Here is a 15,022-nt window from a genome sequence, read left to right on the forward strand (position 1 = left end):
CAACCATGGCTCTTATATTCCTCCTAGCTGTTTATTGATAAATCCATGGCGCTGTCCGAGGGGCTGAAGTAGCAGTGAGATTTATAATTGTGACTTTTTCTCTCAGTAGCCTCTTTTAGGGGGGAAAACTAAAGAAACCAATAGTGTGCAGAGTAAAGTTGCATGCCAGAAAACCAATATAATGACTTAAACAGTACAGTGGGTTCTTCACTACGAGTGATCTCTTTCTCTCCCTGCCCACATGGCCATTTGTAATAAGAAAAGATACTGATAACAGCTGCTTTAAAAGGCACATAATGAAAACGTCAAAGAAAGATTTCAAACGATGGTTGTGCTGAAAAGTGACTTTGCAAAGCTTTTGAAATCTCAGTGCCTTTCATGGTGATCAGCAGTGCTGTAAAGCTGCAGGGCGTGATCGTTGAGACAATCATTTTGTGTTATGTGGCAGTAAAAACCTCTCTAACTGCACCTTTAAATGGTGTGTGAAAAATCTCCTTGAAATAAACCCTTTAAATCTTACACTTCAAACACTTTATGTTATTTAATTTCCAAAGTAATAAGCAAAACCAACAGAAACCTGTATTTCTCCGCTCAGGCAAGATAACAAGGGCACTAAGAACTAGATTGTCTCCCGTCCCTCCCACATCCAGACTTCCATTAATAAATCAGACTCAAAAATATGACAAACTCAGTGGCCTGTAACTCTATTTTACACGCACATAAAAACACATACACAATGTTATTTTGTTGTGTTGACCTATGGAGAAGTTAACAGTGCTACTAACAGAGCAATCAGTCTGACTACTTCTGCATCCTGGAGATATTTTGGGAAACGCTCCTGAGCAATACAGATATGTGGGGCGTCAAATTGAAGCATTCATTGTTGGCAAAACGTACGTTATTGTAATTCAGATGATACCTCATGTATTCATGTATTCAGAGCCTGGCTCTTAATAGCTGTGCAATTGTGTGCCAGGAGGACTGATTTGATTAATAATTTGCATGATACAGTGAAGTAGAATAAAAATGTGTGAGAAGAATAGAATCAAATGGAAACGTAATACAAGCACCCACCAAAAAGAAAAAGAAAAGACATAGGCCAATATGGTTAAAGTGATCAGATATGGAGGCTTTGAGAAAACTGGGAATCTAAATATCCATTTAAAAATCATCATTATTTACCAAGGTAATAAATCAGACTCAGATTTCACATGGAAATGGAACATTTGTCAACAGCATGACATTCAATGCATAAATACCAATGCAAATGAATAACGCAATTATATCAGATTAATTACCTAGTAAGAAGACAAATATAAATAGTAGTTTATGATGAAGGTGGTGTCCGAGGAGAATCTGGACTTTTTACAAATCTATTCTGATTCTTACATTCAATGTCAAGCTTTTGTTGGCTTTCAAACGCATATCACAGGAAACAGGGAATCTACAAATCCTATTTCTTTGTTTTGGTATAAAACAAAAGCACTGTCCCTTTTTTGTCATCAGATTTAAACAGCCAATCATGTACGGTAAAAAATCAGGGAGGAGCACAAGGCACCCTCTCAGATCTCAAGGGTAAATCGTGCCTCCCCTCCCATTGCTGGGCTCCGTCGCCCTACATCGCACCTTTCATCCCTGGGTGAGCCGAGACTCCTTTTTAGCATTCTGAAACACGAACCCAGAGGCAAAATGCCTGTCTGGATATCTGTTTACGTCTGGGCTTGCTTTCTGTTTGTCTATATCTTCATCCCTCTCCCCCCTCCTGCCGTCTTCGTAGCACTGTGAAACAAGATCAGCACCCCTCAATGAGATGCAAACAATGCTTTGTAAATGTGTTTGAGTGAACATGGCATCGGAAAGGAGGATAAACAATGCTAGATAATGACACACTTTGAGTATGTGTGTTGAGTGTCTATCTTCCAATGAGAGAAATGGAGGAAGAAAAAGCTTGTATTAATTTATGTGCGTGTTTGGTGAGTTCCCTCATTGATGTAATTATTCCAAATCTAACCCAGATGTGTGTGGGAGTCAGGGCACATGCGACAGTCTCCGTACAGATGTGTGTTTACATTTCGCAGCAGCTGTGTGTGTGTGAGCAGAAGCTATAGACTTGGAGCTGCAGAATTACCCCTACTTTTTCAGAACTGCCTCCGACTACCCAGCGGCCTTTGACACATGTTCAAGTCATAGAGAAAACACACCTCTGATGTCTGGAGGATGATGGAGGGGAGGGCAGCTTTGCCTCATTACTCATCACCACCCTGCCTGTTAATTAGCGTGAGTAAAAATGGAGAAAAGTGTGAGTGCAAGGGGAGGGACGGGTTTTTCAAGGAGGAAAGAAGGAACGAGAATGTAATCATGTCAACCTGACTTTTCATTTAATATCTAACGCCCACGCAAATTAGCTTCCACATGTCCTGTAAATAAGTCCATATGAGCTATTGCTACTGTGGTGGTAGTGAAGTAGTGTGTTGTGAGAATTGCTACAAGAGTTTTGGGCATTAAAAAACTAATGTCACAACAGGATTTAGAAAAGCTTGTCCACGCTTTTATCTTTAGTAGACTCGACTACTGCAATAGTGTATTCACAGGGCTGACAAAAAAATCCATCAGAAAGCTGCAGCTGATTCAGAACGCTGCTGCTCGAGTCCTCACTAACATTAAAAGAGTGGATCACATCAGTCCGGTTCTGAAGTCTTTACACTGGCTTCCAGTCGGCCAAATAATTGATTTTAAAGTATTATTGCTCGTTTTTAAATCACAAAATGGTTTACGGTCGTTATATTAACGATCTCCTGCATAACTATGAACCATCAAGGTGTCTCAGGTCTTCTGGGATGGGTCTGCTCTCGGTTCCGAGAGTAAGAACAAAAACATGGAAAAGCAGCGTTTAGCTATTATGCCCCGACACTCTGGAACAAACTGCCCGAAACCTGCACGTCCGCAGAAACTCTTACTATTTTCAAATCGAGACTGAAAACATATCTTTTTGCCGCTGCTTTAAATTGAGCTGTTCATATTCGCACTGCAGAATGCATTTTATTCATGTATTGTATAACTGTTGTGTTTAATTTCTTATCTTTGCTTTTTAAATGCCTGTTGTAAAATGCCATTATATAATGTGTTGCTGCTATATTTATTCTTAAATGTCTTATTTGATTTTGTAAAACACTTTGAATTGACGCGTGCTGAAAGGTGCTATATAAATAAACTTGCCTTGCCTTGCCTTTAAAGTGACTATATTCCGAACTACCGTAAGATGAAGATAATTATTCTATTATAATGGAGTCAAATTGTTTTCTAAGGAATCGAGTAGCTTTGATAAGAACATGTAGCACCCTGTAGAGTTCAACTTTATTATAATGAAACCTAAAAAGAAAGGGGAGAGCCCAATAACTTCCCAACTCTCGATCCAAAAAGCTTTCCGACAGCACGTCTTGATTTATCTGGCCTATATGACTAGGCTTCATAACCGAAGCTGGCTATCCCTAAACTGCAGGAAATTGCTATAAACAGCTTGTTAGCTCAGGTTGCCAAAATGTAATAAATATTTTTTTATCCAGGCATAAAACGACTGACTTAGAAATACTACTAAAACTATGTGGAAGAGAAACTGCATGCTACTTAAACTTGGCACTCCATGTAATGTAAACATGATGATTGGGAAGTTAACAGAAAGTATGCACAAATAATTTGAAACGCAGATAATGTTGGACCGGATCCATTTTCCCTTAATCACCTGGCTTCTTGGAAATTACTTTCTTCAGTCTCACTATCAAAGGCAATCATTATTTGGCAGCGGGGGTTCTTGCCACACTCAATAGACACATTCCTCACACCGCAAAACGCCTTTTGAATCACCGCCACATCTCACATTGCAAAGCAACTGGTGCAGTTGATGATGTTAAGTATTACTGAATTGCGCGTTACCCCTAATTTCCATAACTTGACCTACAAGTCACGCATAAAAAAAAGAAGATTTGCATATGCATGGTTAGCACAGATGAACTATGGTATAAAGTTAATTGCTAAATATTGAAAAAAAAATCGTTCCCTGTGTGTGGAAGGTGTATACTGTGGTATTTTAATTTTCTCATTTTGGAGAAAGCACCTGCTGCAGTCCATGATATTCACCTATTTTCCTCCATTTTATAAATACGGAAAAAGGCTGAGGGCATGCAGTTGATTTAAGCTGCATTCTCATTCTACCGCAGCATAATTTTTACCATTGGGAAGGTTGGGATGTCTAACTGAAATCCATTTTTTATGAGCAGAAAAAAATGTAGACCTCCAGTGATCTAATTTCTTTTATAATAAGAAGCACGCACATAAACATATTACACCCATCGCACACACACACACACACACACACACACACACACACACACACACACACACACACACACACACACACACACGCGCACAAACACACACACACACACACACACACACACACACACACACACACACGCTTTCACTCCCACACATGCATCTCTGCTCACTCTCAATATCAAAGAGTAATCAGAGGTTGACACTTCTCTCATTGTGATTGATGGTGCACGAGGGAAGAATAGGCTATGAGTTGGCTGCAATCTGCTTAGATTGTTCCATGGTATAAAAAAAACAAAAACATGATACAAGGCCAAATAGCCTACAATAAAGACAGTCTTCTGCCGTTATCGCACCAACCATACATATCTCTATCTGTCTTTTGCAGCAGTGCAGCCGGGATGGTACTGCGGACATGAATTATACCTTGAGCGAATGTGATGGATGTCTACTACTGCGTGAGAGCTGTTTACTTACAAGAGTGATATGCGGCTGCCGGGAAGCGAATGTGTTCAAAACTTTAATGCTATACCGAGAAGAGGCTAGAACGAGGTAAAGCTAGAAGGAATCTGTCGAAGAGCTATTTCTCTTTCTATGAAAAGAACAGAGAACGTGTGGATACAAACATAATGCGTGCCTAGCAGTTCAATAATTGGCATCATAAATTGAGGTAGACTTAATTACTTTGATGACCAAACAGAGCATTAATAAAGCCATTTCATTTGCTGGGGACATGAAAAGCGTGATGTATGATAAATACAGCGCTATAACACTGATTAAAATCTAGATTGTCAGTCAAGCTACTGTTTGTCTCAGATATTGCACTTGCTAACTCAACTACAGTTAATTACAGCTTCATTAGGGTTGTGACTAATGAGGCACTTTACTGTTATAGTAAACACTTTGGGAATAAAGTGAAGTAAGGTTATACTGCCCTGGTTCCTTTTATAAGGTTTCCCAGCTTTTTGGATATTATCCTGGAAACGTCTTGCTGGTGAATAGTAATTACAGCACATTGCATTTTCTTGAGCTGCACCCTGGCATAATAGCTGCTGCAATTTCCCCATTATGCTGCAGGGATCATTACATTTTCATCAGCTAAGACAGTAAACAAGGCTGCTGTAGCTGATTCTTTCATCAAGATAAACACACACTTACACAGCCTCACATCAACAGAGATGGCAAAAGTAAACACACCCTTTACTCAAGTAGAAGTACAGATACTCGTGTTTAAAAATACTCTGGTAAAAGTAGAAGTACTGACTAAACTTCTTTACTCAAGTAAAAGTAAAGAAGTATGGGCTTTGAAATGTACTTAAGTAAAAAGTACCCATAACCAAATATCTCTCAGAGGGGCGTGGGGAGTGGCTCCTTATTTTCATCTGAAGTAACAGACAGAGAATCAGCACTTTTGGAACAGGGCTGTAAGTAACAGAGGGGATTATGGGATGCTGCAATGATCTGTTTGGTGTATCGAGGCAAACACTTCAGAGACATGTTTTCTATATATCTGAGACCTATAATATATTGATGAAAAACTGTATAATAGGAGACCTTAAATTAAGTAACTCAACTACTTCCCAACTCTGACTATCAAATGTCATCTGGAGTAACTAGCAAAAAACAAATACAATATTTCCGGCGCATGGCACAACGCAGCACACAATGTTCTGGTCTGGTGCTCCCTATCTGTACTCATTAAGCTCTTAGAGGATGAAGACGTCCCAGCCCGTACGCCATGCACATCAGCTGGGTTGGATTGGATCTGGGAGCTGGCAGTGTATCACGCAGGAGTGAACGCTACATCATGACGGTGCTCCCAAGCTGCGAGTCTGTAACAGGTGCTGTTTCAAAGGACTAGAGATAACAGAGGGGAAAGAAAAGGGGTGAGAGGAGACGGACACGTGAGAGAGGGGCGAGGGGTGGGGGGGGATCCTGCTGAAGGCAATGTATTCCTCTTCATCTTCAGAGATTTCTTTATGCTTTCTTTCCCCGGGCGTGTGTACTTTCTTTCCCCGGGCGTGTGTACTTTCTTTCCCCGGGCGTGTGTATGTGGTCGCACAATTGCAAAAATATACTGGCAGTTCTATTATGTTTTGAATAAAATAATATTTTAAGCTCTTGAAAAATAAAGATGAATTTTTTACCAGCAGTCAGTATAGGTTAAATATTCATAAGATTTGCAATTTCAAAGCTGAATAACCCTAACCATGTGCATTGTGTAATATTAACCTCAGCAAGCAACCTTATGGCTTCCCCTCCATCTAACGTTTAATAATTTAGGTACTTTCAGACTGGACTAAAAGAAAACAAACGAAGAAATGTTCTTAATGTGTTATCTGTAAATGTAAGCTAGTTTAACACGCCTCATATGGGGAGATAACGTTATCATCAATCAGCTTTGTTTGTGGTGATCATCTGGTGTGTTTGCAGAGGACTCGCTAAACATCATCAATTCATTTGGATCTTGTAAGAGTGCCATCAACAGCCCTTGTTCCGCAGAGTGAGAGACATTTAGATAACCAGCTAATACTGCAGCTGGGTTGTTATTGGCACCATGTTTCTGTTAACAAATATGAGTCATGCCCCATAGTCATGAGTGATATCTCCAGGGGCTACCATAAAAATAAGAATCTTTTAAAGGCAAGTTTAGTTTTGGATTCCCGCATTTGAGCTGTAGTCAATCTAATCAAAACACAGTTGTTATACCGTTTATTGTTATGCTTCTGGGTTTCAAAAGAGTAATTCTATAACACATAGGTTTGAGCAAGCTCTCTGATTGGTCAATAGGCGTGTTCGATTCCACGATCAAACAACGATCAAATAGAACGTGCCTAATCACAAAGTATCCAGTGGCCTACACACGCCACTAGCCTACCGAAACTACTTCCATGAGCCTGCATCGTGTGGTTTCCATAGCGACGTTTAGCGACACACAGCCGTTACACTGTTATACATTGTCTCTCGTTGGAAATCAGTAGCTACAAAATGTCAGATTTTAAATTTAATTTTGATTTGTTGGGGGGCCTCAGTGTTGATGAATGGTTGGACATGGACACAGACCACAAAACCAACGAAAGATTTGCGGCGGTTTCAACTGACGAGTTGAGTGCGTTTGAAAAAAGGCTATCGTTACCATGGGAACTACTTTCTAGGAACTACTTTCTGACGGAGATTAACTCAAGCAGAAAGCGTAGGTTTGGGAGCAAATTAGCCCACATTATGAAATTATTTTACGATATTGTTGATTACAATGATAGTTAGTGTAACAGAATCGCAATCATACACTGATTGCTTAATTCATCCACATATATGAGCCACTTACTCAACCCATTCTACTTGGAATTTTAAAAGTAATGTCTCCTGACAAATTGAAAGAAAATAGCCATTTAGAAACCCTCACACATCTCATGCGGTTTATTTTTAGCCTCATTATGTTGTATTGGTAATTCAAGGTCACAAAGACTGAATTACTGATATACAAATTATTATTTTGGCGGTAGTATTTGTAATCTACTGTAATAATGACTTGTCTGAGTAAAAGGTATTTCCCAGAATGATGATATTTAATGTTTCTTTTATACTTTACAACTTGTAAGCGGATGAGAGATAACTGCCCAAATACTTTGACTAAGATCATCCTGGCAGTCTTGAAGCTTTTGAAAGTCATCTAAACAATTCCTTCCTGAATCACCCGAGACATTTCTATGACTTGTATTATTCATTAGAGCTCTCCTCCTTTTTTTAAGTGACTGCCAGCGCTAGACAGAGACAACACAGACTGTTGGCTTCCTCTACGATGATGCAGGACATTACACATTTAGAAAGGGGTGTTTGAACTGTACCTTGAGAGAACATAATGTGATTATTAAACAGTAATAAAGAAAGATGGCAAGTAAGTGGGGATAAAAAAGAAACCCACAAGAGCCTCTGCTTGTCAACGAAGTGTTTAAAAGCGTATCTTCTTTGAAATCATCTACATGCCCCTTTAGGACCGGTGCCAATGAAAAAGTAATTACGTTTAACTGTGTTACTTGGAACCGTGACAATACATAGAAAATACCGTCCTGAGATGAGCCCTTGCCTGTGAGTAATTGAGCTTAAGGTGGGTTTTTTTTGCGAACAGTCTGCCAAAAATGATAGCAGGTGTGGCTGATGACATCACCACTACAGGGCCATAGTGACATGCATAATTCACTGGTAGTGGGTAAGTGGGGATGTAACATCATTGTCTTGTCTGCACATTGTATAAATGGAGGCTTATGTCCTTGAGTAATTTAGATCTCTTGCATGTTACATAAAGGAAACATGACTTTAGTGCACTTCAATATTGAATGGAATTAAAATATATAATATCTTACAGAGTAAAAGATAACTTGTGTACATGCATTTGCTCGACATGCTTTCAAATATTCATAATGGTCATATCAGCTGAGAAGAGTCATTTTAGAAGGTAATTCGTACAAAGTATAAAAAAACAATTGTCCTTTGAGTAAGCATGTCACGGTGTTCGTTACTTGCTTATGAAATCTTTACCACCCTAACAGCCTTTATTCATCTCTATTTCCCAGCATTTTCCTTTAAGATAAACAGTAATGATTCTGCGGAAAGATAACTGAGAAGAAGCAACCTTCATCTAAATAAATAGCTCAGTTTGTAAATAAGCACAGCATTAAATGCAGACTCCTCATGAATATCATAATGTTTGCTGTAGACTAGCAATTTAGTCTTAAAGGAGATGCCATTGCCATTTAAACATGATTATACGTGATTATAGGATGAGCGACTGTGGGGAGGGAAACTAAATTCTCTTTATACATTACACTCGACTAACACTTGACACAAAGTATCAACATTTCTGGAAACACCGTCATTTTCTGTCACCTCAGGAGCAAAGAAACATCAGCCTCCGGCACATTATCTTATTTTAGAGTTTACGTTAGCTTTATGTGAGACTCTCAGCAACCCCATGGCTGCTTCATCTATCTGATCTGTCTTCCCACAACTATAAGTGCTTCCTCTCTGTTTCTCCTCCGTGTAAATTACAGGAAATGTTTCTGGGTTTCATGTTGTTGGTCGGACAAAACAAAGAAGAGAAATGACAAGATGTGCTCGGCGTTTCTCACTATTTTACAAAACAACAACAACACAATCCCTCAAGAAAAGAAGTCAGTCAAATCACAATGTGGCAATTGTTAAATCATATAAAAAATACCCAAATAGTTTACTGAAATACATTTTGTGCTAAACAAATAAAATAATATATATGTTTTTATTACATGATAAGCATTAGATGTTTTATCTTGTTCTGTATTTATTTTAATATTATTATGTTTTCTGTAAAGCACTTGCTTTGTGCATGAAAGGTGCTATACAAATAAAGTTCATTATTATTTTTATTAATTGAAATTATGAAGGAATTTGCCACAATTCAACTGCATATTATTGTGTACTTTTACAGTGGATGTATATTGGTGTATGTTTTTCATTGGCAAATGTACCCACACACATTTATAAGTACAACAAACTGTATTCAAATCGAGCAAACTCATATTATTACTTTCCTGTCTGGGTTTCAGAGTCAACGCAAGAAAACTGTGTTTATCCAACCACTGAACCACATGAATGTCACACTAATAGTCACGTTTTCAGTCAATAGCATAAACACGGTTATTGGACCAACATATCACCGCATTCAATGATTTTTACATTAGCAATGTGTGGAAAACACTGACACTGCTAATGCCCTCAAGAGCTGCAAGTAAATACTACTATCATGAGCACAGGATTAGGTTTTCTCCACAAACATCAATGATATTAGTTATGCCCAATTCCCCGCTTCTCATCTTGCCCTACATAGTACACATTTGGCTCTGGTTCTTCTGCATCTGGGGGATCATTCTGCTCTGCGATGCATAACAGAGTGCAAAAGCCACAGCGCCACGTGGCTGCCGGTGTTAACACTGATCTGCACTCATATCAGGAGCTCATCAAGGAGGTGGAGTTGGGTTAGCTTCCTGTTTCTGCCAATCGCTGAGATTTGTTTTTTTCCCCCAGGCCAACCCACGGTCAAATAGAGACACAACAGTTTTTTTTTTGGGAGTTTTTTCTCTCAAAAAAGAGGACACTGCTGCATTCTCTGCCCAACGTTTTGGATGCTGCTAACATCTGCCTCTACAACATTAATCCTGCCTGCTACATTCAGCATGGTTGAGTTAGAAACATTGCTAATGGACTCCAAAGGACCCACAGAACACACGTACAAATGCACACACATAAACACAAAACTACATATTATACACAAACACAAACACATGCACACACATAAACACACAACTACATATACACAGACAAATACACACACATTATAATAATAATAAATCTTTATTTATATAGCACCTTTCGTACAACACGTGCAGCTCAAAGTGCTTTACAAAAAGTTAAAAACAAACAAGAAATTCCCCTCAGATTATTTGTTAAGAGCTGAGTCGATGCATCAATATAAAATATAAAACAAAGTGAACATATAGGTACACCAGAAATAAAATAAAAAGATTAAAACCTATAAAATAAATGAAACAATATAAAAGTAGGTAATTAATAAAGACTAAAATAACATTTAAAGTGGGGGGTTGCTAATAAAAAGCTCATCTAAAAAGATGTGTCTTTAGCTGTCGTTTAAACATATCCACCGAGTTGGCTTGATGTGTCCTGGTAGGGTACATTAACACACAACTACATACACCCAGACACAAACGCAGTCACAGCCAAGCTATGTCTGCACATGTCTCGAAGCCACACACTGTGTTAAAGCTACAGTATCAGCTGTAAAAGATGGATTAGGGTCCTCTACAACCACTCTCTCACTGAGGCACAATGTAATAAGGTCAGTGTGTGCCAGAGGAGAAGGGGCACATCTTTAAGTGACTGTTGCACACTGGTTCTGTGCCTCCTGTGTGTCAAATATGGTATGTTTACTCCTGCCAGCTACCCACAAGTGAGAGGTTTAGCGCAGTGTGCTCTGATAGACACGACTGGAACAGCTTAAACTGCTCTCTAACAGAACCCAAACAAGAGTCTGGGGACAAAAAGAAGATTGCTCCCATTGTGATCAATCTGACCGCCTTAGCCAACCAGCCTTGAATAGATTGTCACATGTCTTTACCCTGCAGGCAGGCGCCGCTATGCATTACCCTGTCAAACACAATGAATGACATCTTAGCCCAGCTTGAAATCAAATTGTGCATATTGTCTTTATAATTATGTCTATACAATACCTGCCAGTGTAATGCTGGCTTAATGCATCCTAAATGCTTCCAATCATAAGTGGGTGTATGTATGGAACACACTTTTCAGAAGAACTAGATTTATTTTGTTGGTATATTGCACCTGGCACTGCTAACGCTCATACTGATGGGTACAAATGGATATGTCAAACTCAAAATGATTGATAGCTGTGACCATATAGCGAGAGCTGTGGTTATCACAAAGTGAGACCCTTCGGGGGCGTCACAGAAGGTAGAAGAGCCTGAGCAACGAGAACATCACGGTTTTAAAAAGCCACACGGATGTAGAAGACAACAAGGAAAATGGATATACAACCTATTAAAGAGCCACTGCATATTTGACATGGTAAGTTAGCTAGAGAGAATTTGTATTGGTGCTGTGGTAATGTTTACAAATGTCATGAGGGTCAGTATAATCAGACAGTTTAGACACATATTTCTTACTGTATGTGTGACTATTAACCTGTGTTGCATCTACTGGATGTTGGTAACGAGTTAAAAACATTAAGAACACAATCCTTATTTGTTTTTTTTCTAATTTGACATTTAATTTTGCACAAAGCCTTAAATAACACATGTTATTCGGTAATAACCAAACCGCAGAAAGAGATATATATACTGTATATATATATACACACATTTCCTTCATGTTTTTATCCATGCATGTACAGTATGAACCTGCACTTAGGTTAAATCACTGTGGTCATACTGCGGGAACAAATTTGCACAATTTCCACAAAAGACACAAAAAAGGAACAATGTATGCCCAGAAATCCCTAATTTAACAACTTGAATATGCTAACCACTTTCCAGCTATAATGTTGATCTTATTGTATTCAATTGTAACTAGAATCTGCCCAGTCAGTAAATTAGCAACCACAGAATGTGTTCACAATGCGTGGTTCATGACACATAAATATCAGCTGTCAAACTGATGTCATGTAAACATCTCAATTTGATGGTCAGAAAAAGACGTGGTTTGGAGTTTCAAATCCTATTTTTATTACCAGATCCTCTAAAACTAGTTATTAGCTTTGATATTACCCAATACGCAGTCAAACAGTCAATTTGACCAATATACGTCACTCCTTTGACACACACACCCATCTGAACCCTAACATCCATCTGGAACACAACACTAATCTATTCCTGAGGCAGTGAGAAAACAAAATCCCCCCCTAAAAGATTTAAGGAATGGATTTCACATTTAAAAATGAAAAATGAGGCTGCAGGACGGACTTATAGCTGCAATGTTAATTGGAAGAGAATTGAGCTGGAGAAATAACCTCACAGTCTCACTGCAGATGTCCATATAGATTTTCCCGTGTGGACAGTGATCTATGTTTACTTTACACTGTAAATACACCAATATTTTATGATTTACCTATCGGTGAGTTTTTCATGTGAGTTAAGGCAATTTTTTTGCTCCTGGACAGCTATGAATTGGTATTGATTAAATTATAATTCAGTTCCCCCCGTTTCGCTGTTATTGCCAGCAGAAGCCGAGATGTACCGCCTGTCTGGGCAAATGTAGCTCGAGCACAGGAATAGATGACCTCTGTTGATTTAATTACCCTTGATCCCATGCAGCTTGGTCACTGTGGTCTTTCTGACTGGCTGCAATACACTTTATTTACATGAATTAGTTGAGAAATGATATATTTAACTGTACACTACAAATAGAAATGCTACAAATGACTGCACTTAGCACACGCTTCACAGCTGACCTCATCTTAAAGGGAGTGCAACATACTGTAAATACATCAAGATGATTCTGTCCTCATTTGTATCAATGCCCAGAAGCACAAACAAATCAAGCACAAATCTGCGTTAGTCTGACGTAAGCGTAACGTTGCTGTCCTCAGCGTATACAAGACTTCCGCATTTAGCCTAAGGTTAAATACAGTATGTCTCTTCACGTCACACTGCAGCACCACAGCTAAAAGGATGAACATGAAAGTGATGGGCAAAATAAACGAAAATGAAAGGCGGGTGAGTCTAGGAATTATGGGACGGAAAGCGTAGACGAGGAGTGCATCAACGTCAGTCAGGCTCCATCCCCAATGATGGCGGCTAATTAGATGTTCCCATGCTCAACAAATCATGCTGATGGGGAGAAATATTTTGCAACTCAATAGCCAGCTGACATGTACTGATAGCATTGTCACCAGAGTCAGCTGTACTGTCTGCTAACACGATTCGAATGGAGAATTACTGTATGGGGATATTACACATGCATGTTATGTTTAACACGCAGCGATAGGTACTGTGGAGGGCAAATGTTGCCATCATCAGAAATGGAGATATGAAAGTTTGAAAGAACGATGTCGAATATAAATGTACATATTTGACCATGCCACAATATAAGGGTTATGGCCTCTCTTTTCTATTCTAGATAACGTTTAGATTCTAAAAATTATTATGTAATCAATATCTTTTTTTCCCCACAATAGCCATTTCATGTACAGTTGCAAGAAAAAGTATGTGGAATTACCTGGATTTCTGCATAAGTTGGTCATAAAATGGAGGAAGCCACTGCTGTCCAGAAAAAACATTGCTGCACATTTGAAGTTTGCAAAAGAGCACCTGGATGTTCCACAGCACTACTGGCAACATATTCTGTGGACAGATGAAACCAAAGTTGAGTTGTTTGGAAGGAACACACAACGCTATGTGTGGAGAAAAAAAGGCACAGCACACCAACATCAAAACCTCATCCCAACTGTGAAGTATGGTGGAGGGAGCATCATGGTTTGGGGCTGCTTTGCTGCCTCAGGGCCTGGACAGATTGCCATCATCGAGGGAAAAATGAATTCTCAAGTTTATCAAGACATTTTGCTGGAGAACTTAAGGCCATCTGTCCACCAATTGAAGCTCAACAGAAGATGGGTGATGCAACAGGACAACGACCCAAAGCACAGAAGTAAATCAACAACAGAATGGCTTCAACAGAAGAAAATAGGCCTTCTGGAGTGGCCCAGTCAGAGTCCTGACCTCAACCCAATTGAGATGCTGTGGCATTACCTCAAGAGAGCGATTCACACCAGACATCCCAAGAATATTGCTGAACTGAAACAGTTTTGTAAAGAGGAATGGTCCAAAATTCCTCCTGACCGTTGTGCAGGTCTGATATGCAACTATAGGAAACGTTTGGTTGAGGTTATTGCTGCCAAAGGAGGGTCAACCAGTTATTAAATCCAAGGGTTCACATTTTTCCACCCTGCACTGTGAATGTTTACATGGTGTGTTCAATATAAAAACATATAATTGTTTGTGTGGTTTTAGCTTAAGCAGACTGTGTTTGTCTATTGTTGTGACTTAGATGAAGATCAGAACACATTTTATGACCAATTTATGCAGAAATCCAGGTAGTTCCAAAGGGTTCACATACTTTTCTTGCAACTGTA

The 15,022-nt window shown here is 39.1% G+C and overlaps 1 protein-coding gene across 1 annotated transcript in view; it reads left to right on the forward strand.

Annotated features, from left to right (window-relative positions):
- Positions 1-6,067: 6,067 nt before the first annotated feature.
- The window catches only part of LOC104963168 (cadherin EGF LAG seven-pass G-type receptor 2), a 19,597-nt gene continuing 10,642 nt past the window's right edge, over positions 6,068-15,022 (forward strand). Inside the window, exon 1 of the mRNA XM_010791731.1 lies at positions 6,068-6,163. Within this exon, the coding sequence (XP_010790033.1) occupies positions 6,068-6,163 (96 nt within the window). The remainder of the gene's footprint in view (positions 6,164-15,022) is intronic.

This window comes from Notothenia coriiceps, unplaced genomic scaffold (genome assembly GCF_000735185.1).
Source record: "Notothenia coriiceps isolate Sejong01 unplaced genomic scaffold, NC01 NC01_scaffold00001630, whole genome shotgun sequence".
NCBI lineage: Eukaryota > Metazoa > Chordata > Actinopteri > Perciformes > Nototheniidae > Notothenia > Notothenia coriiceps.